The 22,815-nt window shown below is 47.8% G+C and overlaps 1 protein-coding gene across 10 annotated transcripts in view; it reads right to left on the bottom strand.

Moving 5' to 3' along the window:
- Positions 1 to 22,544, bottom strand: part of RRBP1 (ribosome binding protein 1) — a 69,263-nt gene extending 46,719 nt beyond the window's left edge. For 5 of the 10 annotated variants that reach the window (XM_017512686.2, XM_017512689.2, XM_017512699.2 and 2 more), the window contains exons 1-2: positions 22,295 to 22,544; positions 7 to 1,411 (exon numbers count right to left, since the gene is read on the bottom strand). In XM_017512686.2, coding sequence (XP_017368175.1) covers positions 7 to 1,390 — 1,384 coding nt within the window. In that variant the 5' untranslated portion in view covers positions 1,391 to 1,411; positions 22,295 to 22,544. Of the gene's footprint in view, position 1; positions 1,412 to 20,284; positions 20,362 to 22,294 lie in introns of all 10 variants that reach the window. The other 5 variants (XM_017512692.2, XM_017512687.2, XM_017512693.2 and 2 more) reach the window with 5 other exon arrangements.
- Between the last annotated feature and the right edge of the window lie 271 nt (positions 22,545 to 22,815).

The raw sequence follows: 22,815 nt of genomic DNA, 5'->3' as shown, positions 1-22,815 counted from the left end.
CCTCGTTCTTCTTGCCCTGGTTCTGGGCCCCCTCTGCTTTCTTGCCCTGGTTCTGAGCCCCCTCGTTCTTCTTGCCCTGGTTCTGGGCCCCCTCTACTTTCTTGCCCTGGTTCTGGGCCTCCTCGGTCTTTTTGCCCTGGTTCTGGCCCCCCTCGGCCTTTTTGCCCTGGTTCTGGCCCCCCTCCGCCTTTTTGCCCTGATTCTGGGCACCCTCAGCCTTCTTGCCCTGGTTCTGGGCCCCCTCTGCTTTTTTGCCCTGGTTCTGGGCTCCCTCTGCCTTTTTGCCCTGATTCTGGGTCCCCTCTGCTTTTTTGCCCTGGTTCTGGGCCCCCTCTGCCTTCTTGCCCTGGTTCTGAGCCCCCTCGGCCTTTTTGCCCTGGTTCTGGGCTCCCTCTGCCTTTTTGCCCTGATTCTGGGCACTCTCGGCCTTCTTGCCCTGGTTCTGGGCCCCCTCGGCCTTCCTGCCCTGATTCTGGGACCCCTCTGCCTTTTTGCCCTGGTTCTGAGCCCCCTCGGCCTTCTTGCCCTGGGTTGGGGCCCCCTCCGCCTTTTTCCCCTGGGTTGGGGTCATATCTACCTTTTTACCCTGATTCTGGGCCCCCTCTGCCTTTTTGCCTTGGTTTGGGGTTCCTTCTGCCTTCTTGCCCTGGTTTGGGGTTCCCTCTGCCTTCTTCCCTTGGTTTGGGGTTCCCTCTGCCTTTTTCCCTTGGTTTGGGGTTCCTTCTGCCTTTCTGCCCTGGTTTGGGGCTCCTTCTGCCTTTTTGCTTTGGTTCTGAGCCCCTTCCCCCTTTTTGCCCTGAGCAGTGCCAGGGGCTGGTGTGTTGCCCTTGGAGCCCACTGGGGGCACCACCACCATCGGCACCTCCTTGGGTGCAGTTTCCAAGATGGCAGCCTTTGAAGCAAGAACCTGGATGGAATTCACTACGGAACTGACAGCTGGTTCCACTTTTGCCACTTTCTTCTCCTTCTTCTTTTTGTCCTTGGGGGAGGAGGCCAGCTTCTCCTGGGGCATGGCTGGAACCGTGGCGACAGGAGCAACAATAATGGGGGGCTGGACTGGGGTTGGAGCCACAGCCACAGCAGGAGCCCGCACTGGTTCTCGGAGGAGCACAGTCACGTTGGGGGCCAGGTCGTGATCAGGTATCTTCCCGTTAGGTTTCTCTTCCTTTTTCTTGGTCTTTCCTTTCTTCTCCACTGTTTTCTCCTTCTTTTTCTTCTCTACTTTCTGGTGGTTAGTTTTTGCCATCTCCTTGCGCTGGTTGGCTAGGGCTTCTTCATATGACGTTTCCTTCATGGAGAAGGTCGACACCAGGAAGATGCCAATGGCAGAAACAACCATGAATCCGCCAAAGACCACAACCCCCAAGGTTTGAGTGTCGTAAATATCCATCCTGGCTTGCTTTCCTTTCACCTGCCAAACACATACACGGAGGTTACTATTTGTAGAAATGGAGGCATTCAATAGTTTCCATCCCTACTCAACCACCAAACTTCAGGTTTCACTAATTCTTTTTTCAGACTGATAAGAAGCAAACCCAGGCACTCTCTGATGTCATATATTCTCCTCTTTAGAAGTGAGCAATTTGTACCCAAGGCATGAGCGGTCCCCATTAGTGCTGGGAGATACAAAGCAACAGCAGAGTCAGAGCAGAGTGCAGGTCTGTCTCTGGAGCACACACGCCCAGGAGCCTCGGCAGCCATGACCCTGATTCAAGATGCTCCCCACCACAAGGGCAAAGGTGCACAGGAGCACAAACGCAGGCCAGGTGTGAGACCATGGGGAGTGGTGGAGACTGCAGCAAAAACACCTGCCTCCTAAAATTAGGCAGTGACACTCTGTCAGGGCCGACTGCCCTAGAAATGTGATTGCTGAGTTGAGAGATCTTTTGATTTTTCAGGTTGGGCCAGACATCTTTCAAAAAATTTTTCTCACAACATGACATTGACTGATTTAAAAAATACGTGAACCAAACCAACACATCTGCAGGCTTCAGCCACATGCATTTGAGCCAGCAGGCCCGCAGTGTGCCATCTTCACTCTGCTGCTTGCCTTTTCCCGGTGCCAGTAAATGCCGCTACCCAGGGTCAGAGATGAAAACTTCTGCGTTACAATCCTAAAACACGACCAACAATTCAGCGAGGGAAAATAGCCTGTTGCCAGCAATAGCTCCTGAGGAGTTACGGAACCTGCAATTTGCATGTTGGGAAACAGGAATAATGAGTCTTGGGAGGCCCAGAAGGTGCCAGGTTTGGAATTTCACATCCAGAGGCTGCACGGAGGGTGAGGAGACAGTGTCACCAGGCTCTTTCAGACAACACACCCCAAACCATGAGGATGAATAACACCATTCTCACCACCTATGGACAAAAGTCCAATGGGTCAGAGGCAACCAGGTTCACACACCTTCCTGTCACAGCCCAGGCTAAGTTCAACTTCACTGAGGAACTCTAAGAGGTTCATTTATTTGGATGCATTCAACCCATCCCGAGTACCCCTAAAGAAGATAAAAGGAATGGGCAAAGAGAACACAATGGTAAGAAGGGGTGGGTAAGGGGAGGCAGAAAGAGGTGGGCGAGGACGGGAAGTGGACTGGCCTACCCCAACACTGCCCTGCAAAACCTCCAGATGACGTGGGAGGCTGGGTCTAGGCTGGTTAGTGGCTTAGACATTGAGATTCTTCTCCTAAGAAATTGAGATTTGCACTCCTCTTGAGTGGATATAAGGGGAGGGAAATAGAGTAGGAATGTCTAATCAACAATCACGAAATCCAAATTTTGAGATTAGGGCATTTTAAGGAAGGGGCTGAGAAGGGAGACTGTTTTCAATGTCTTGGCATTGTGTTCTAAGAAAAATCACTCTCATCACAGAATGAACACATGACTTTGGCCTTTCTAAGAGCTTTGCAGGAAGAGGGTTTAAAACACCTGCGACAAAAACTTTCCAGCATATGCCCTCTCTGGGGACAACTCTATCAGCTGCTGTGGCAACACTCACTTCTCCCACACTGTCACTCTGCGTTGTGGGGGAACAGAGTCACAACTGTTCATTCCTGACTAAACCTCTGCAAGCAAAGCGGAGCTCGTGGAGGCCTCTGAATCCTGGGTAAGGGAGCATTTATGTTTCCAAGTGAGTTCTGACCTCTGGCCACGGGCAGTGACAGTGTGACCCACAGCCAGCGCACTCTCACGTTTGATCATCAAGGGAGGGTACCAGGAATTGGCCTTCCAAGAACACAGTCTAAAGCTGGGTGTGAAAAAGGAAATCGCACCCTGCTCAGCCGTGGATGGATTCGGTGGGTAGGAAAGATGGGGACAAGAAGGTTTGGAACACGGTACAGTCAACCCTCACTTTTTGGCAGGTATCCACCAACCAAAACTCCTCTGGGTGCTTCCAAGAGTTTCTCAGAACTCTGCCAAAATGGACACGTTCAGGCACATTACAATCACTACATTCAAAAATCCTAAGTCCAGGCATGGTGGCACAAGCCTGTGATCTTAGCACTTTGGGAGGCTGGGGTGGGAGGATCGCTTGAGTTCAAGATCAATCTGAACAACATAGTGAGACCTCATCTCTATTTAAAAAAAAAAAAAAAATCCTCTAAAACACTCCCCTTCTCTAGAGAAACCAACATCAGGGCCTGGGTCACCCTGGCCGAGGCTCTGTATAAGCCCCGCATGGTTTCCCAACAACCACGTGCTCGAGGGCTAGTCTCCACGGAGCCGCGGTTGGCACTGGCTGCAGACCGTGATGCCGTGAACGGCCATGCACAAAGCAAGGCCTGTTCACAGCAGAGGACTGTGGGGCTCTGTGCAGCCTTGTGGTTTCCAACTTCTAAACTCCGGCAGAAAAGCTAAGGCTGGAAAGTGAGCTTTTAATCTTACTCAACATAGGCAAACACAGAATACAAAAATATATTCTCTGTTGGGATCCAGAATCGAGAAAAGCAAACTTGGGAGAGTATTTTTCCTTTGCAACGCACACAAATGTATGTTTTATAGCAGCACAAATGTGTCTTCCCAACTTCTGCAGAAAAAGAAATTACATCCCCACCACGAATTCCCAAGTTAGAATTTTTAAAAAGAAATCTTTCACAAGAAAATGAAAAGCCCTAGTCTTAAGTAGTAATACACTGAAACATTTAAGGCTAAGGCACCACAGACAGCAAAGAAATCGAAATGAAAAACAACCTTTCTGCTGCTTTGCCGAGTCAGCTTCAGTGGGGCATAAACATCATGCTGGGAGATCCTTGAGTCACAGAAATGAGGAAGTCAGGGATGCCTCTCCAACTTGGTTATCAAGATCAGCATTCCGGGAGCTTCACTCCTGAAATCTGCATTGTGGTAAGAGGCCCCCAGCAGACACCTTCTCTAGTGCTTCCTCCTCTGCACCAAAGAATTAGGGCAGATGTGTGCCCACTCACACCCTGCAGGGTCTGACCACAAGAAATCTATATTCTGTTGATTCCAGAAACTTCTGTCAAATATGTACTTTTACTTACTGCAGTGGTCCCCCTTATCCTCTGGGAATATGTCCCAACACCCCCAGTGGGTCTGAAATTGCAGTAATACTGAACCCTACATACACTGTTTTTTCCCTGTACCTACATAGCTATGATAACATTTAATTTGGAAATCAGGCACAATATGAGAGTAACAACAATAAAAAAAAAAATAGGACAATTAGAACCATATGCTAGCATCACCACTCTTGCACTCTGGGGCTATGATTAAGTCAAATAAGGGTAACTCAAACACATGCACTGTGATACCAGACAGTGGATCTGAAAGCAGAGAGGGCCACCACGTGACGCACAGGCAGGTAACAGAGACGGTGTGAATCCACCGCACACAGATGGTTCACATCCCAGGCGACGCGCTACTCAGAATGGCATGCAACTTAAAACCCAGGAAGAGTTACTTTCTGAAATTTTCCATTTAATATTTTCAGACCACAGCTCTCTGCTGGTAACTGAAACCACAAAGAGTGAAACCATAGATAAGGTGGGACTACAATATTGCCAACATACTCAGACTGTAAGACAAAGAGACGAAGGCCCCCACAGGGAAGGATGTGGGAGGCTGCCCGGAGCCTTGACGGACTGAACTCACTGGCCCGCCTCTAAGGTCTCAAGAGAATGGCTCTTCTGTTCTTAAGATTCGGGGAACAAAAGTAAAAGGAAGCCCCAAACTCTTTAGACGCGGAAGGTATCTGCTAACTCACACGGCCCACCTAGGCCAAGGTGGGTCCAATTTGGCAGCTGGGATTTCGGTGGGTTTTGTGAAAGGACCCTCAACAGCTCCCGGGGCTCTGTCTCAGCGCTAAGCAGCAACTCCACGGGGCACCCTGTGTCAATGCTGGGAGAAGCCGTGGGGTAGGGATGGTCAAAGAAAACCCCCATATCCATTTCCTGGGCATAAAGGGACCTGCTAGGAAGGTACAGAACTACAACAGAATGACAATAAAACAGAGACTCAAGCATACATGGCTACATCAGAATCAACAGCTCCTAATTTTTAAAAATATTATGAAATAACTCATACAAAAGGCTAAGAAGAAAAATATGAACATCCATTAGCCTACCACCCAGGTTTACCAAACCTGAACATTGTCATACACACCTCGGATATTTATATATACATATATGTGCATGTGTATATACATGTATGTGTGGACACACGTGTATGTATATATATATGTCATCTCCCTCCCAGAGGGGACAACACCCTGAATGCATCACTTACCACTTCCATGTGCTTATGCTTCTATTACATGTATCTCTACAAACAAAATATAGGTTGCTTTCTGTGCTGGTAATTGCTGTGTAAATGATATTGTTCTGGGTGCTATTTGGCAACATTTTTTGACTAAAGTTTGTGAAATTTATTCATATAGATACAAACAGCTTTGGTTTATTCTTTTTGTTTTTTTTGAGACAAAGTCTCTCTCTGTCACCCAGGCTGGAGTGCAGTGACACAATCTTGGCTCACTGCAACTTCTGCCTCCCAGGTTCAAGTCCTTCTTGTGCCTCAGCCTCCTGAGTAGCTGGGATTCCAGGTGTGTGCCACCACACCCAGCTAATTTTTGTAGCTTTTAGTAGAGACAGGGTTTCGCCATGTTAGCCAGGATGGGGCTTATTTGACTCCTACATTACATAGCTGAACCACAAATTATTATCCACATGCCTATGCTTTCAGGTTTTAAAAATTTATGCTGTCGCACAAAACTGTACTGTCACATGTCTACCATGCTGATTGGAAAATCTCCTTTATACCCCTGATGCCAGCCACCCAGGGTCCCTTCCTGGATACAACCATTGTGACAGAAGTCATTTTATTGTTTAGAAGTTATTTTCTTTTAAAAACTTTGGTAATACATTTCAAAGTCAGGTGTTCAATCACCAGGAATTTACTTTGGTATGTGACAGGAAACAGTGATAAAACTTTCCCCATCAGTTTAATTACCCAGCACTATTTCCTGACTGGTCTTTTCCTTCCCCTATAGACTCAGATGGCTATCTATGTGGCATTCAGTGGATGTGTTTCTAGATTCTACACTTTGTTCCACTGTTATTTGTATGCCCTGCATCAATACCCCACTTTCAGCTTAAGCATCCCCTACAAAATTTCTACTGGAATTTGTATTTGAACCACACTGAGTTTATACATGAACGTAGGAAGGACTGATATTTCCAACTATAGAAGGTTTCTGTCAATGAATATGGTATGCTAGAGCACTACACTGATTTAAACGTTTTCTTTGAAGCGTTCATATCTGTAGTCCAAGCTACTTGGAAGGCTAAAGCAGGAGAATCACCTGAGCCTCGGAGTTGAACACCAGCCTGGGCAACATAACAAGGCCCTCCCTCTTAAAAAAAAAGTTTCTTCCATACTTCTATAAAATTTCGATGATTTTCTCCAAAGTCTTACATGTCATTTTGTTGATGGTGTTAGAACATCTTTTGTAAATTACTATTCCTATTCTCCAGCTACAGACAACCAGCAAAGCTACTCATTTTTGCGTATGTATCCTTTACCCAGCTATCACCTATGCTCGTCCAATCTAGGAGTTTGTAGATTCTTTTCAGTTCTCTTTATTAAAAGTCAGCTGTGGAAAAAAAGACAGTATTGTTTCTTGCTTTCCAAACCATATGATCTCATTTCTTTTTCTTGGCTTAACAGAGCTGGCTGAGAACTCTGATGCAGTGCTGAGCTCAGTCTATGCAAGAAGCTGCCTGAGGCATTCCCAAGTTACTGCCTCTCACGTTGTGCTACAGCGTCGTACCAGCTGTCGGTTTCCGGCTGAAATCCTTCCTCAGGTTAAATAGCATATCTTATATTCCTAGTTATCTTTTTAATATAATTGAGTATTGGATTTTGCCAATTGCTTTTTCTTTACCAGGTGACGTTTTCTCATTTAATCTGAAGTATGTGGAATTACAGTAATACACAGTCGAATGCCGGTTCACAGGAAGTTTCTACGGTTTAAACGTTTCTTGATGGAGACACTTTTCTTTTTTAACACATCACTAGGTGTGGCTTGTTGACATTTTTAGGTGCGATTTCTATGTGTGTTTTAAAGTGAGAAAAATCAGAGGTCATTCTCAGATTGCTCTCTGATCTTGGTATTAGGGTCACTTGAGTCTCATAGAAGGAGCTAATGATCATTCTTTTCCCCCTATTCTTTGGGACAGTTTGTGTAAAATTAGGGTTATCTGTTGCCTGTAGATCTCTAAGAACCTGCCCATAAAACTTCAAGATTAGTGTTCTAAGATCTTTTCTTAAAAGGGGAAGGGTAGCTCGAGTGCTGATTTTTAACTGTTAATTCAATTTCAATGATGACTCTAGGACCAGTTGCTGGATTTATGATCCAATCTGTAAAATTAATATTCATTATTCCTTCCTCCATCTTCCATTGGTTTATTCTGTCTTTTCTAACTTCCTGACATGGCCATTTATTAACTTTCAGTCCTTTCTCTTTTCTTGCTGCAAACATTTAAGGCAATAGATTTCCCCCTAAATACTGCTATAACTTTATCCTACAAGCTGTGATGCTAACACATCTTAATATCCATTCAAAACTGAATTTCACGAACGCCTCCGGCTGCCTCCCCAATGGTGGAACCGCCTAAAAGGTCTTAGGTCTGGTGCCCTTCCCCGTGACATGAGCCCCCATCACACACACATCTGGGCTAGACAGTGTTGTCTGGCTCTGGACAGCTGATACTTGCTTGTTTAAATTACCCAAATGCTGGCCATCTGCTCATCACTGCTTCTGGAATCTCATTCCTTTTTTGAGGATCTTGCCAAAGTACATCCTTGAGTAGTTCTTTCAGCAAGGACCTCTCCTTCATAAACTTTCTCAGTCCTTAAAGCCCCAAGAAAATTTAGTTCACCTTCAAGGATTAACTGAGCATAGAATTCCATGCTGACAGTTTTCTCTTACCATGCTGAAGATATTATTTCATTTTTCTTCTGGCCCTTTCTTGATGGGATGTTAAGAAACGCACTGCCAGTCAACCTGTCATTCCTTTATAGTTTCTTTTTAATCTCTCATTACTTTTAAGATCCATTTCTGGGGTTCTAAGGATTCAGCAAAATGTTTTTAAATGTGTATTTAACTTATTCAGGCTCACTGTGCTGAGTGTGAGGAGCTACATTTTTCATCAATTCTGGAAAATCCTTGGCCACTCAGTTCTTCGAAATGGTCTTATCCCTATTCCTTCCTGTTGAGCTCCTAATCAGACTTCAATCTCTTTGTGCCACCACTGGGAAAACTCAGACCTACGCTCCACTCTTCAGCCGAATCTAACCAGCTTTATAATCAGTCCTTTGAGTTATCTGATTTTTTTTTTTTTAAGTCTGACCAGTTTTTTATTTTTCATTGTCTTCTTTTCTATCTTTAATAGTGACTTTGTATTATAACTTTGGTGGGGCTTTATCACTGGCAACCCTTAATGGGCTGAGTTGTGGGCCTGCCTCTAATGAGCTGTTTTATCTTTGCTTCAACTAGGACCTCAAGGAAGAGCAGCCAGGGACTAACTTTTACAAGAGGCATGGTTTCCCCTTACAAATTCTCAGGAGACTCTGCCTCCCTTTCCCGTGACAAAACAGATAAATTCTTACATGTCATCTCCCCTTGCTACTACGGGGCAGATGTTCTCTCTAATCTGTCCTCCCATTGAGGGTACAGCCCTTCAAGGGTTCAAGTCTTAAGGAGAGATGTAAGAGAAGGCTCTGTTCCCATTCCCCATCTCAGATAAAATCCCGTTCCCCCTGGACATTAAAGCCAAAGACTCAGATGACTCCGACTGATAATACAGCACCCTTACCCTGTCCCACGGTCAGCTCACTGCAGGCCCCAGTCACTGCCCGCAACCTTGGCTTATAAACTCTGGTCATCTCTTTCCCTACCTGTGAATGCACTACTATGCATTTTAAAGAGTGCTTACTAACTATGTAACATTTCTAAGTGTTTGGAGAAGTGGGTTTCAGATCAGCTGATCTAAGATTTTAAGTGTAATCTCTGATTTTTTTTAACCCAAAGAAACTAAGAGAAAATGCAGTAACTAAGAGAGTCTAGAAAATTTTATTTCATTTCTAGGAGGATACATATAATGGACTTCCTATTTTAAAGAAACAATGTTACTCATTTCAAAGAAGAGTTGAAACACTAAAAATAGAAATGTATTCTATTATAAGCCTTTGCTTATTCATCAGCCATTTCAGATTCAATTTCTATGCCTGTGGGAGAAAAAAATAAAGAATTGACAAATTGAGTCTGGCACAGTGGCTCATGCCTGTAATTCCAGCACTTTGGGAGGCCGAGGTGGGCGGATCACGAGGGCGAGGAGTTCAAGACCAGCCTGGCCAAGGTGGCGAAACCCGTCTCTCCTAAAAACACAAAAATTAGCTGGGTATGGTGGCAGGCGCCTGTAATCCCAGCTACTCAGGAGGCTGAGGCTGAGAATTGCTTGAACCCGTGAGGCGGAGGTTGCAGTGAGCAGGGATCGCGCCACTGCACTCAGCCTGGGCAACAGAGAGACTCCGTCTAAAAAAAAAAGAATTGAAAAGTTGGTGTCTCTCCAAATAACAGCCTTTGGAAAGCAGGTACTTAAATAGACCTAACTCTTCTGCAAACTTCCAAGAAGCCTACAGACTTCACCTTATTAAGGAAGAAAACATGCCTATGAGGTGGGAATCAAGAACTGATGTCTCAAAAAATGGACACAAACTGTCCCACAATGGAGTTCTTACTGCGGTAGACATTCGTCTCCCCAAAGCCGGGGTCAGTCTCACCTGTACTGCATCCAGTCAAACCTCACCACATCAAACACGGTAAGTGATGAATCAATCGTCTGCTCAATATCACATCAGGATCACATGTGCTAATGTATATGGTTATAAGGCTCAGATCTAAACAGAATAACCCAAGTATCCAGATGGAAAATAATACACACCACAGAGTCTCACACATTTTCAGAATTACTTCTTAGTTCTTCAGTTTTCACACTTACGAATGGTCGCTCTCAAGTTTCATTTTCTGCTTGTTGTTGGTATATGGAAACGTTAACCGATTCCAGTAGGGTGCTTTTTATCCCCCAGCAACTTGCTTAATTCTAGTAACACATCTGTCCATTAAAAAAAAAATTCTACATATATAAGCATATGAATCACAGTTTTGTTCCTTTCTTCCCAGTTTCCTATCCTTTGCTTAATTTTTCTTGAATTTTTACACAGGGTAGGACCTTCAACACAGTGCTCAAGAGAAGGAATGACAGCAAGTATTCTGTTTTCTCTCACATCAAAGGGGAAGATTTAGGTGTCTCTCTTCAGTGTGATGTTTGCTAAAGCCTTTTTGTGGATACCTTTATCAGGTTGAAGAGGTTGCTTTCTTATTCCTAGTTTACATAAATGGATGCTGAATTTTATCAAATACTTTATCTGTATCTATTAAGATAATCATACTATTCTACTCCTATAATCCATAGGTGTGGAGGGTGAATATAAACTTATTTTTAAACATTAAACCAAGTCTGAATTCCTAGGATAAATACGATTTAGTCATGCATACTGCTGGATTTGGTTTGTCTTTTCAGGAATGAGATCTGACTGATGGTTTTCTTTCCTCCTACTGTTCTTGTCAAGTTTTGCAACAAGGTTGGCTGGCATCGAAATGAGAAGTGTAGGATTCCTTTTTCTTTTTTCATTGTTTCTACTATTCAGCAATAAACTTTAAGAAAGCAGTAACACACAGCATTCACAAAATTCAAAGTTAAAGAAATCTTTACCCGCCCCATTAATTCTATTACCCCTTCCAACTTAGATGTTACTGTTTCCACGTATTTAATCTTATCCTTCTTCCAGCCTCTCCAACATTGCTCCTTTATATGTATTTAGAATTGTCCAAATATTTACCACTTTACTCGCCGCTGCCTGTCATATCCCACTTTTCCCACTTGCCATCACCTTCCTTCCAAGAATATCCTCGAGAAGTTCCTTCAGCAAAGATCTGTCAGCAGCTATCTTGGGTTTCTGTCTTAAAACGATCTTTTCACTCTCACTGTTGAATTTTTCCCTCGAGTTGCTGTATCACTGAACTGTCTACATGTGGATTTGTTTTTTATTTACCCTGCTTGTGTTTTAGTTTTGAATGGGTGTCTTATGCATTCCGTAAAATTCTCAGTCATTAGTTCTTCAAGTGTTGGCTCTGTCCTTGCTCCTCTCCTGGAACCCCAATTAGACATACTTCTGAACCTACTCTTCCTGAATCTTAATTGACCTTACAAATTATTCATCTATGTGGTTCTCTAAGATAAAGTCTGCGTATTTTCTTCTTCTCTACTTTCCAGTTCACTCACTCTCTTCAGCTGTATTTAATCTGCTGGTAAACCTATCTGTTGGATTTTTATTACAATTAGAAAGACGTGAACTTTTCATGTCTACAAGTTGTTCCTGGTTCCTTTTTCAAATTTGCTAGTCATTGTATAGTTTCCTCTTCCTCGTAGGTATTTTTGATCTTGCCTATTATTTTGAGCAAGGCCTTTAAAATCTGTGTTGACAAGTCTATTATCTTATGTTTTCTGAGATCTGCTCCTGCTGGTCCTCATTCAGTGCTTCCATCCTTTGCATTGAGTTGTTCCTAACTACAGACTGTTCTCTTTCGGTTGATAATTACACCTGGGGATTCGGTGAGCCAAGGATAAAGGCGCAGTCCTTCAAAGATCTGCTTGCCCCTGGACTGGCCCATGAGCACTAGCTGTGCAGGTCCACTCTCAAATAAAGAATCTTAAAATCAGTTTCCCACTACTCAGCTCATGGAATCTGCATGAGGGATTAACTTGTGATACCCACTTCTCAGAATGTGCCCCTTCCTACCCTGCCTGTGGGGTGAGAATGAACTTCCTTCTGACTCCCCTTCTTCCTGAAAGTATCATGGCCCCTTGTGGTTCCAACTCAGGGAGCCAGCATTAATCTCTGCCCCCGGTGCCTGGAGATGCTCTCAGAACTTAAGAGTTTGTCCATTTCACTGAAGGCCCTCAGGGTTGTCCTTATCCTCTTGGGTTACTCCTTTCACCACCTGCCTCAGTATCTTCCATTCTAGGATTGTCTAAAGCTATTTTAATATCATTTACCTCTTGCCCAGGCTGTTCAGCATGTTAGAAGACTCGTTCAGGCCACCCAGCCTAACCGATCACCAGAAACCCAGTGCTCTCGCCCCCAACAGCCAAAATCCCAGCCAACCATGCTCTTCAAATAAAAGAGCATGTGGCTGCTATGGCCAGGAGGCTGGCTGTGCCAGGGAGACTACTTCCAACTCTGGAACAGGATATACCATCCTTCAATACCAGGTGGGCCAGGGAGGAAGGGTTCCTGCAGGAAGATCCTGACAGCCAACCCCTGGAGGTGGGCGGAGCTTCTAATTAGAAACATCTGGGCTGGAGCTAAGTGAGGTCTGGCACCCAACTGTTGGTTCCTTTGTTTTTAAGAAATTCACTTTGTGGGGGCAGAGTTCTGATGAAGAATTCAATCTCAAGATACAAGCTTTGCTGAACTTGCTTCCATTAACTCCTTGGAGAAGAGATGCATTTCCACTCAGATTTATATCAGGAAATATCACCTGCTCACAGGCAATAAAAGCTGACCCTCTAACAAGCCCTTTGCAAAGGCCCACCCTTGATTAACGAATTCTGCTGGCCAAACAGCCCATCTCTCTGACAGCAGAGAACTTCAGCATCAGTGAGTCATTTCTTATTCATTATCAGTGGTAACTCAAAATTCATTTTGGTTCCTCTTTAAAATCAGCCACTTTATTACATTCCAAGGTCTCATTCATATACTGTTGGTGGGAATATAAATAAGTACAACCGCTTCAGATAAAAAGTCTGGCACTTTCTTTTAAAGCTGAGCACACACCTCCTTCTGGTCCTGCAATTCCACTCCTAGGTAGATAGACCCAATGGAAATGTGTACAGACATTCACCAAAAGTCTGCGGCATGACTGTTCACGTAAGTATTATTTATAATAGTCCCAGACTGGAAACTCTCCAAGTACCCACCTACAGTAACATGAATGAACTCATATATTCACATGCTGGAATAGTGAACGATGAGAATGAATGAACAAACTACAATTACCCCAACAACCTGACGATCTTACACATAACACTGAGTGAAAGACACAAAAGAGCATATGCCGCGTGAGTCCATTTACATCAAGTTCAAACACAAGTGAAATCAATCACTGGTATTACTAAGAAGACAGCAGGGATTCCCTGCCCAGGGACAGGGAGCAGCTGGAAGGGGGGCACAAAAAGACTTTGGGGAGGTCGGGAATCATCTATTTCTTGATCTGCTGGTTAAACAAGCATGTTTAGTTTGTGGATACTTATTGTGTAGACTCATGACAGTGCATTATTCTGTGTATATTTTACTTTAGTAAAGAATTTAAAACGTGTGTCGTAATTCCTTGGAAAATGTGCCCCCACAGATCCTAGAGAAGGAGCATCTTCAAGGCCTGAAGAATCTGTTACGGAGCCCTCTTACTACTGCCACTTCCCAGCGCTCACCCGCACACGAGATCGCTCCTTCCCCAGACAGGAAGTAACTGGGGCCAAGGCAGGCAGTCACCTCCTGACCTGACAAGGCAGTGACTCAGCGGGACCCACAGCCCGTTATGGTCCTGTTGCCATGCCACCATGCCGAAGTCTTTTTTTTTTTTTTTTTGAGATGCAGTGGCATGATCTCGACTCACTGCAACCTCTAGCTCCCAATTCTCCTGCCTCAGCCTCCCGAGTAGCTGGGATAACAGGCATGCGCCACCATGCCCAGTTAGTTTTTGTATTTTTAGAGATGGGGTTTCACCATGTTGGTCAGGCTGGTCTCGAACTCCTTACCTCAGGTGATTCGCCTGCTTCGGCCTCCCAAAGGGCTGGGATTACAGGCGTGAGCCATCACACCCAGCCTACCTGCAGTCTTTTTAAAATCAAACTGTACAGAATAAGTCTCCAGATCTTCCAACTTAAGAGGGATGTGACTTAAGATAGAAAGACTAGCTGAGCTTCAGAGTAGTGGCTAAAGTTGACCTTTTAAGAGTCCTTTGACACATCACCAATAAGACTCTTCATTAAGGGTTTCAATAATTCATTTATTCTCCAGCAATGACTCCTTCCCGCCTTCAATCACTGTGATTACTAGTCTGAAAATTAAGACTTTCCTTTTTAATTACTACAAATACCTAGAACTACCAAGGAAATAAAAATGTATTCATAAAAGTAAAGATACATCTAATTCCTATTCAGGATCAGTCTTAATTAAAAACCAATTTGATGCAGTTGAGTTGTACACTTTAATCACTGAGTGAGAACTTCAAAAAAATACACCACCTGGATTTGAACAAGGGTCTTTCACCTTTCCAAGTAAAATGAGTAGGTCAGATGTTCCCGTGAGGAAGGGCTAGGAATCGAGGATCTACTCTTCTTCACCTAAAATCAACAGTGGAGAGAAGGGGAGAAACAAAGGACAGGGCTGGACCTGGCATCACCTCCTCCCAATCAGACCACCCTGCCTCAACCATCGCTCCTCCCACTCAGCGGGCTGCCACGCCGTATTCCTCTGAGAAAAGAAAAACACCATTAGGTGAGGCAGGAGAACCCTGTCCCCTCCTTCACTTCTTAGCATGATGAGGACTGACCAAGAGAAAAAAAATATGTCATGCAAACTATGAGAATTCTCCCTTCTCCCCCCAAAGAACACTTTTGCCCACTGAACACAAAGTTTGCCTCTTTTCAGAGCAAGCTGGCACACTGTTCACACCCAAAACAAACGTTTTGTTTCCTGGTGAGTGTGTCGTCACTGAGATGCTCAGTTACTCTGCAAGGCCCACCTCACACTCGTTGGTTATACAAGGGGTTAAACGACGCTGACAGCCAAGTCTCCTCCCCAGAACTGGTGCATGCACCTGGGAAGGGCCCAGTCCTGCCGCGGTGCCATTCATGATGGACTCCCAGAGACAGGTAGCACTGAGCTCAATCTAACAAGGCTGGAGACTGAGGGCTCTCAAGAGAGAGCCAACATCCACATCTTCTCCTAAGGCTCGCTTCAAATCCCCGCCTCCGCTGGCAGAGCAGGATGTCCACATTTAACAGTGCCCTCTGCATGCGACTGTCAATTTCTCCACTGGAGCCAGGCTGGAAGTAATCCAAACTTGACTTGCATTTGGCTCTGGAGTATGTTTTTGTGTTTACAGTTGATGCTCTAGGAATCTGGACTACTTCGGGCTACATGATATATTCACAGAACACCAGCACTAGAGAATCATCTCCATTAGCTTAGCAAGAATGGGCCCTACTGCGTGCCAGTCACTGCCCTTGACACTGGGTGTACCTCAGGAAACAAAAGCTACATCTCTGCACTGGGAGACCTTACGCTCCAGAGGGGGAGATGACAAAGTCAGTCAAATACGGGAAATGTCAGGTGAAGAGAGAGCCATGCAGGGAAAGGGGACTGGGAGTGGGGGTGGGGGAAGCAGCAGAGGCTGCCACTCCACACGGGCTGGCCAACAGGCCTGGAGGAGGCGAGGGAGCCAGCCCTGTGCCATCTAAGGGAAGGCTCTGCAGGGAGAGGCCAAAGCAGGCGCAAAGGCTTTGAGGCAGGAGCAAAGGCCTTGAGGCAGGAGCATGCCTGAGGAATGCAGCGACCACCGTGGCTGGAGCAGAGGACAGGGAGATGGCAGGAGTAAAGCCAGAGCAAAAGGGGGCCCTCAGAGGCCACTAGAGATGTTGACTAAGGAGGGCCCTGAACAGAGGAGTGACATGGTCTGCTCTGGCATGACTAGAAGGCGGGGAGCCCCTGGAGGCTTGTGAAACAACACAGGGCAGAGGTGAGAGCAGGCCACGTGCCCCGGCTCACGCCTAGGATCCCAGCACTTTGGGAGGCCAAGACAGGAGAACTGCTTTCGCCCAGGAGTTCAGGACTAGCCCAGGCAACGTGGCAAGACACCATCTCTACAAAAAACTTAAAAATTCACTGGGTATGGTAGCGTGCACTTGTGGTACCAGCTATCCAGGGGCTGAGGCAGGAGGATTAACTAAGCCCACAAAGTTGAAACTGTAGCGAGCCGTGACTGCGCCACTGTACTCCAGCCTGGGTGACAGAACAAGACCCTCTCAGAAGTAAGAAATAAAAATAAAACGGTAAGAGCTGTTTGGTCCAGGGAGAAGACAGAAGTGGTGAGAGTCACTCTAGCTATCTGGAGGGCAGAGCTGATGGGACCTGCTGCGTGTAGGGTACAGGTATGAGATAGCGAGGAGTTAAGGAGAAACCGAGGTTTGTGGCCTGAAAGGGGGAGCTAGCTGGCCTAGTTTCATTTTACAGGAGGAGGAAACTGAAGCTCAGGGAGGAGAGGTCGTGTCCAAAGTCACACACTTATTCCAGGGATTGGAACACCCAACCAGAACTTCTCCTACTGCTCTGCGCAGCAGCTCCACGGGACGTGGTAGTGACTAGCCCAGTCACACCAGGCAGCCCCCAGCCCCAAGGGACTGCCAATACTCAAGCGTGTCATGTAAATTAGGGTAGGATGCTGGGCACTGAGCACATAGGCCTCGCCCAGAGAGGACAACCACAGTCCACAGCTGCCACACAAGAAAGAACCTGGTGTGGCAGAAATTCCCATTTTCCCCTAGAGAACCCAAACATCTAGATTTTGTTTTTGCTTTTTGTTTTGAGAGAGTCTCACTCTGTTGCCAAGGCTAGAGTGCAGTAGTGTGATCCTGGCTCACTGCAGCCTCCACATTCCAGGTTCAAACAATCCTCCCACCTCAGCCTCCCGAGTAGCTGGGAATACAGGCACATGCCACCAATGCCTACCTAATTTTTAAATTTTTTGTAGAGATGGAGTTTTGCCATGTTGCCCAGGCTGGTCTCAAATTCCTGGGCTCAAGCAATCTACCCGCCCCGATCTCCCAAAGTGCTGGGATTATAGGGATGAGCCACCGTACCTAGCCCAAAAATCTAGATTTTAATGAAAAAAAAAATTCCGTTTTTAAAAAGTGACTCAATTGCTTAATAACATGAGGTCAGTGAAACATCGCATGTGCAGACCGAGTTCACTTCACACAGGGCACCAGTTTGGAATTTCTCTCAAGACAGCCTCACAGACTTTGTTTGCTTATAGTTTGCCCAAGGTTAGGGTACAGAATTAAGATTTGAATTCAAAATGGTCTTTTATTCCAACTTTTGAGTCAGCAGATGATATTCACTATCACTATAAATAGTCGGTAACTTCCAGCAGTCTCAGTGGGCCTCTTTTTTGACCAGAAAGAGATTAAGCAGCTGTCCATCATTCAGCTTCTTCCTTTAAAGTTAAACTTTGGTTTTATGTTATTCTTTACAGAGTACTAATACTAAGATGAGACCGTAAGTACAACCCAGAATTTGAAAAATCTTCCCCAATACTGCGCAATGATCCTTTCAAAGTTATATGGAAGCCAGGCGTGGTGGCTCACACCTGTAATCCCAGCACTTGGGAAGCCGGGGCGGGCAGATCACCTGAAATTGGAGTTCGAGATCAGCCTGACCAACATGATGAAACCCCGTGTCTACTAAAAATACAAAAGTAGCTGGGCGTGGTGATGCATTCGTATAATCCCAGCTACTCAGGAGGCTGTGGCAGGAGAATCACTTGAACCCGGGAGGTGGAAGTTGCAGTGAGCCGAGATTATGCTATTGCATTCCAGCCTGGGCAACAAGAGCAAAACTCCATCTAAAAAAATAAGTAAGTTATATGGAGAATAACAGAGCCTTGGAAATAGTCGCCAATGTAGGAAACAATTTCTGCCCCCCAAGAACACTGGGACTTTTGTACTTTGGAACTCAAAAGGTTTCGGGACTGGGCAGGTATTCTAGTCTTGCCAAAAAATCTATGTTAGAAATGACAGAATGTTCTTGCTAAGTTAAAGTTGCTGCCCATTGGTGACAGGCAGAAGACATATGTTACTGAATGCACATAAAGGACACACAGATACATCTGGTTTTGGGGGAAGTCTCCCTGCCTAGGCATTCTCACGTAGAATTAAATATTTACCTTCCCTTCTAAGCCATCGCTTTCTACCTAACATCTATCTATTTTCTGTCTTTGTTACAAGTCTCCATTTCAATGCTGAGGGCATTGGGTAAAAATCTTTCCAGGACAAGGCCACTATCTGTGTAGCCCCCCACCCCCCGCCCCCCCAACTCCCTTTTCTAGGAATGCAGTTTACAATGCATAGGAAGAGGAAGAGGCGGGACTCATGCTTTCTCAGGATGAGATCTTATCAGGTTGAAGTGTATCAACTGCCCCCAGTCAACTGGTTTTGATCTACAGAATGGGCAATTTCGTGTGGTTCAACATATTTCCACATGATCAAGAGGGACAGAGACTGTCCAGAACTTTCGGTGATGATGGAAGCCATCTACACCCACACAGACCGACTTGTGACTACCGAGCACCTGAAATGTGGCTAATTTGACTAAGAAATTGAATTTTAAATTTTACTTAATTTGAATTGTTTAAACTTAAATTGCTACTTGTGGCCACTGTATTGAACACGGTTCTAGACAGTGGCTTTTTCAGGCGAAAACTAGGTCTTACTTGCAGTGTTTGAAGGCCCACTACACAGGAGACACTTGGTGGAAAAAAAAAAAAAATGAAATGAAAAACACCTTCTACACTGCCAGATTTTCAAATGCCTCCCCACCTTCCTGCCACTGAAGCTCTGAATTTTGATCTTCAAGTTCTGTATCCTCCCTTAGGTAATTACTGTCCCAGGAAGGTGAAGATATATGGCCAGGAGGGAAGATTTGGAAGGCCGGGCCACACTGCCTAGGAACTGGACAACAGGAACTGGCAGACAACCTCCTGACCAGCTGGGCCTCCACGTTCTCATCCACTGAATGGTGACAACCATTCCCACCCACTAGACCAGAGTTACTGTAAGGCCTAAACGTAAACCAAAGTTGTGGAATCTGATTCTAAAAAGTGAACCTTAAAAACCAAGTTAGGCTCAGCTTCGTTTATCCAATGAGACAGCTGGGAAGAGCTTAACAGGTATGGTTATCCACCTGGTGTAATCAGTATTGTTGATGTTATAAACCTGGCCTTAACTACTGCAGGCCCAGCATGCACAGACAGACAGCACAGTCCCTGCCTTCATCATTCTGACTTGACCATTATTTTTGTTTCCCCTGAAACAAGGTTTTAGCAAAGAAAAACTGCTGTCTCAACAGATCTGTTGATCCTCTAAGTGTCATTTGTCTATTAGTTAAAATTCCCAGGGCTAAAAGGGCAAGAAGAGTCTGGGGTCCTGACACTTTTAAAAGGTGTCCCTGCTACGTAATAAACCAATACTCCAATTCAATTACTGGCATTCAACCATTTAAACTGACTTTGGTGCTATTTTATTGCAGCCTGTTGAGTTAAGGCTCATTTCAGCAAAGAGCGTAATTGCTCAAATATGACTTGATTTAAGATTTATTTAAAACTCTCCTATCACCAAAAAATATTCATACACCATGATACCACTGTAACTTCTTAATCTCCCTTTAAAAGTTCAGAGACAGATTCCTAACTATGAAAGGTAAGAGTTGTTACAGTACCTAGAGCTCTAAACCCTCTGCTTCTAAACCCCAAGATCCCTTTCTGGTGCCCCCTCCCCCAACCTTAGTCTCCTCCAGGCCTCCACTGGCCTATGAACCCTGCAAACCGGCTTTGCGGTGGTGCTCCGTGCAAAAGGAAAACTTCACCTACTAGGAGGTCTGCCCCCGCCTTTGCTTCAACCGAGAGGGAAGTGGCACCTCCCGGACCTCAGAGCCGGAAGCTTCTTTCTGGAAGGAAAACAGGTTGGCAGATCATAGTGGGAGTGACCTTCGGTAAGTCCATAAACGAGTCAAGACACCACATAGTAAGCGGCATGTTGCAGGGTCACAGATTTCTCTAGGTGCCGGATTAACAGGAAGTTAAATAAGGAGAGTGAGGAGAGAGGCAGGGGCAGTGGGAGAATGCCCCCAGCTGCACCGGGAGTGGGGGGAGTGTGGGGGGGTAATATTCGCAGTTGTTCTTCCTGGGAGTGCTGGACAGATGTCCTGGCTCTCTGGGGACACCCAGTTCTGAAGAGGTGTCTAATGTAAGATGTGAGGCCCTACCAGACTCATTTCTCCAAATTCCTTAAAATGCCATCCAGATGGCCCCTACCCCGAAGGTTCCAGCACACACAGTGAATAGCTGGGCAGTGACGTGGGAGGCTCCTCAGGGACCTCCGAGTTTCATTTCCTTGGTGCTTCCCAGTCTCTCCTAACCTCTGACCTCCCAGAGTAATTGCCAAATTGCCTTCTGTTTGTACAAGGTCCCAGCACTTCCCGGCGTGGTTCCCGACGCTGTAAGTGGGTGGCGCTGTCTCCAGGCCACAAACAAGGAAACTCGGGTTCAGAGGGGCTAAGGAACCTGCGAGGAGGCGGCCAGTACGTGGCCCGGACGGAGACAGACTCCACCTTCCTCCTGCGTCCCGCACGCCCCTACAAACGCATCCCAACTGGAACAGCCAACACTTGTGGCTCCTAACTGCAAGTGCCGGGTCTCTACAGCTTTTCTCGCAAATCGAAGCTAAGAGGAGCCAGGTTTGCAGACGGCGAAATGGAGACCCCGAGCGAAACAATTTAGCCGGGATCACCCTCGCTGTTGCCGGGGCACTCTAGAGTTAAAACTCGAGACTTATCATCCGGGTAGGGGTCCCTGAAGCATCGCGGGCGCCCCAGTGGAAGCGCAGACCCCGGCTTCCCTCCCCCGCCCAGGGCGCAGAGGGGGAGACGGGCAGGCTGGGGCGGGCGCCAGGCCGGGTGCCAACGCGCTTGGCCAGCCCGGAGGTGTCCACTTCCGCCCGGGGCTGGCACCGCCGGCCCATTCATCGTGGCCTCGGGCGGGGCTGGCCGAGCCGGGCCGGGCCCCGGGAGCCCTCGTCCCCCCGCCGGGCGCCCTCGAGCCAGGCTCCACGCAGCCCCGCCGGGTAAACGGTGGCCCCAGCCCCGCCGCCAGGGGGAGCAGGGAGCCGCCTCCCGCACTCCGGGAAGTTGCCACCACAGCCGCCGGCGTCCATGCCCTGGACAGACCCCGGCTCCCGGCGCTGCGAGCCCCGCGGCCCCGGCCCGCCCCGTCGGGGGCCGTCCCAGCCCCGCGAAGCGCCAGCGGGCCGTGTCCTGGGATCGGCGCGCTGGGCCCGCGGGCCCCCATTCAATACCGCCCTCCTCCCTTCAGCCGGCCTCCGCCGCCTTCCGCCCGCACCCCCACCCCTCCGGCCCGGACTCCAGCCGGGCAACGTCATCCGGCGGCTTCCCGAAACTTAACCCCTTCCTCCGCCAGCTGTGCGCCGCCCCGCCCCGCCGCCAACTTTCTTCGCCCAACTTCGGAGCGCGCGGGCCGGCCCGACGGCCCAGCCGGGAGGGAGGGAGGGAGGCAGGGAGGGGTCGCCACGTCGCGCTCGCCGGTCGCCGCAGGTACCCCGACGACGAGGGCCGCGGGGTCCACACGGCGGGGCGCGTCCTGCCTACGCCCCTGCACGGCGCTCGCCCGGCACCCCCGCCCCGAGTCTGACCCCGACCCCGAGGGTGCACAGCCGTGGCGGGGGGCGGCGGGCGGCGGGCGGCGGGCGGGCCGGGGGAGGGGCCGCCCAGGAGACGTGTCACTCGCGGCGCAGCGCGGTCGACCCCGGCTCCCCGACGGCCCGGCCCGCGCGCCGCCGCTGCAGGGCCCGGCCAAGTTTCTTACCTGCAGCCGGAGACGCGAGAGGGCAGAAGCCGCTGCCTTCACCGCCGCCGCGGAGCCGGGAGAGAGGAGCCGGCCGCGCCTCCGCCGAGAAACCGCCCCCGAGCAGCTGCAGGCGCCGCGACCCCGACGCCGCCCGCCCCGTCCGCCGTCCGCTCCGGCCGCTCGCTGGCTGCGTGCGCGCGTGTGGAGTCGTGGCACTTTCTGCCTCGGAGCTGGCGAACGGCCCCCTCCGCCGGGATCGCCGCCTCCTGCCTTCCCCACCCGGGCCAGCCATTCATCGAGTCGCCTCTTCCCATTGGTCCGCACCCCGCCACTCTGCGGGTCGCTGGCCAGTCAAGACGCAGGTGGCCGAGCCGCGGCGGCGGCCATTGGGCAGAGAGGAGGGTCTCCACCTCGGCCAATGGGAGAGGGGAGGAGCTGCGGGGAAGTGAAGGAGGCGGGGCCAAAGAGGGGCGGGGCCGAGCGGCGCGGCGCTCGGCTGTGCGCGGGGCGGGGCGGAGCAGGAACGCCCCGCCCACCGA

The sequence above is a fragment of the Cebus imitator genome, unplaced genomic scaffold (genome assembly GCF_001604975.1).
Source record: "Cebus imitator isolate Cc_AM_T3 unplaced genomic scaffold, Cebus_imitator-1.0 Scaffold475, whole genome shotgun sequence".
Lineage (NCBI taxonomy): Eukaryota > Metazoa > Chordata > Mammalia > Primates > Cebidae > Cebus > Cebus imitator.
This window is presented reverse-complemented; position numbering and strand designations above follow the sequence as displayed.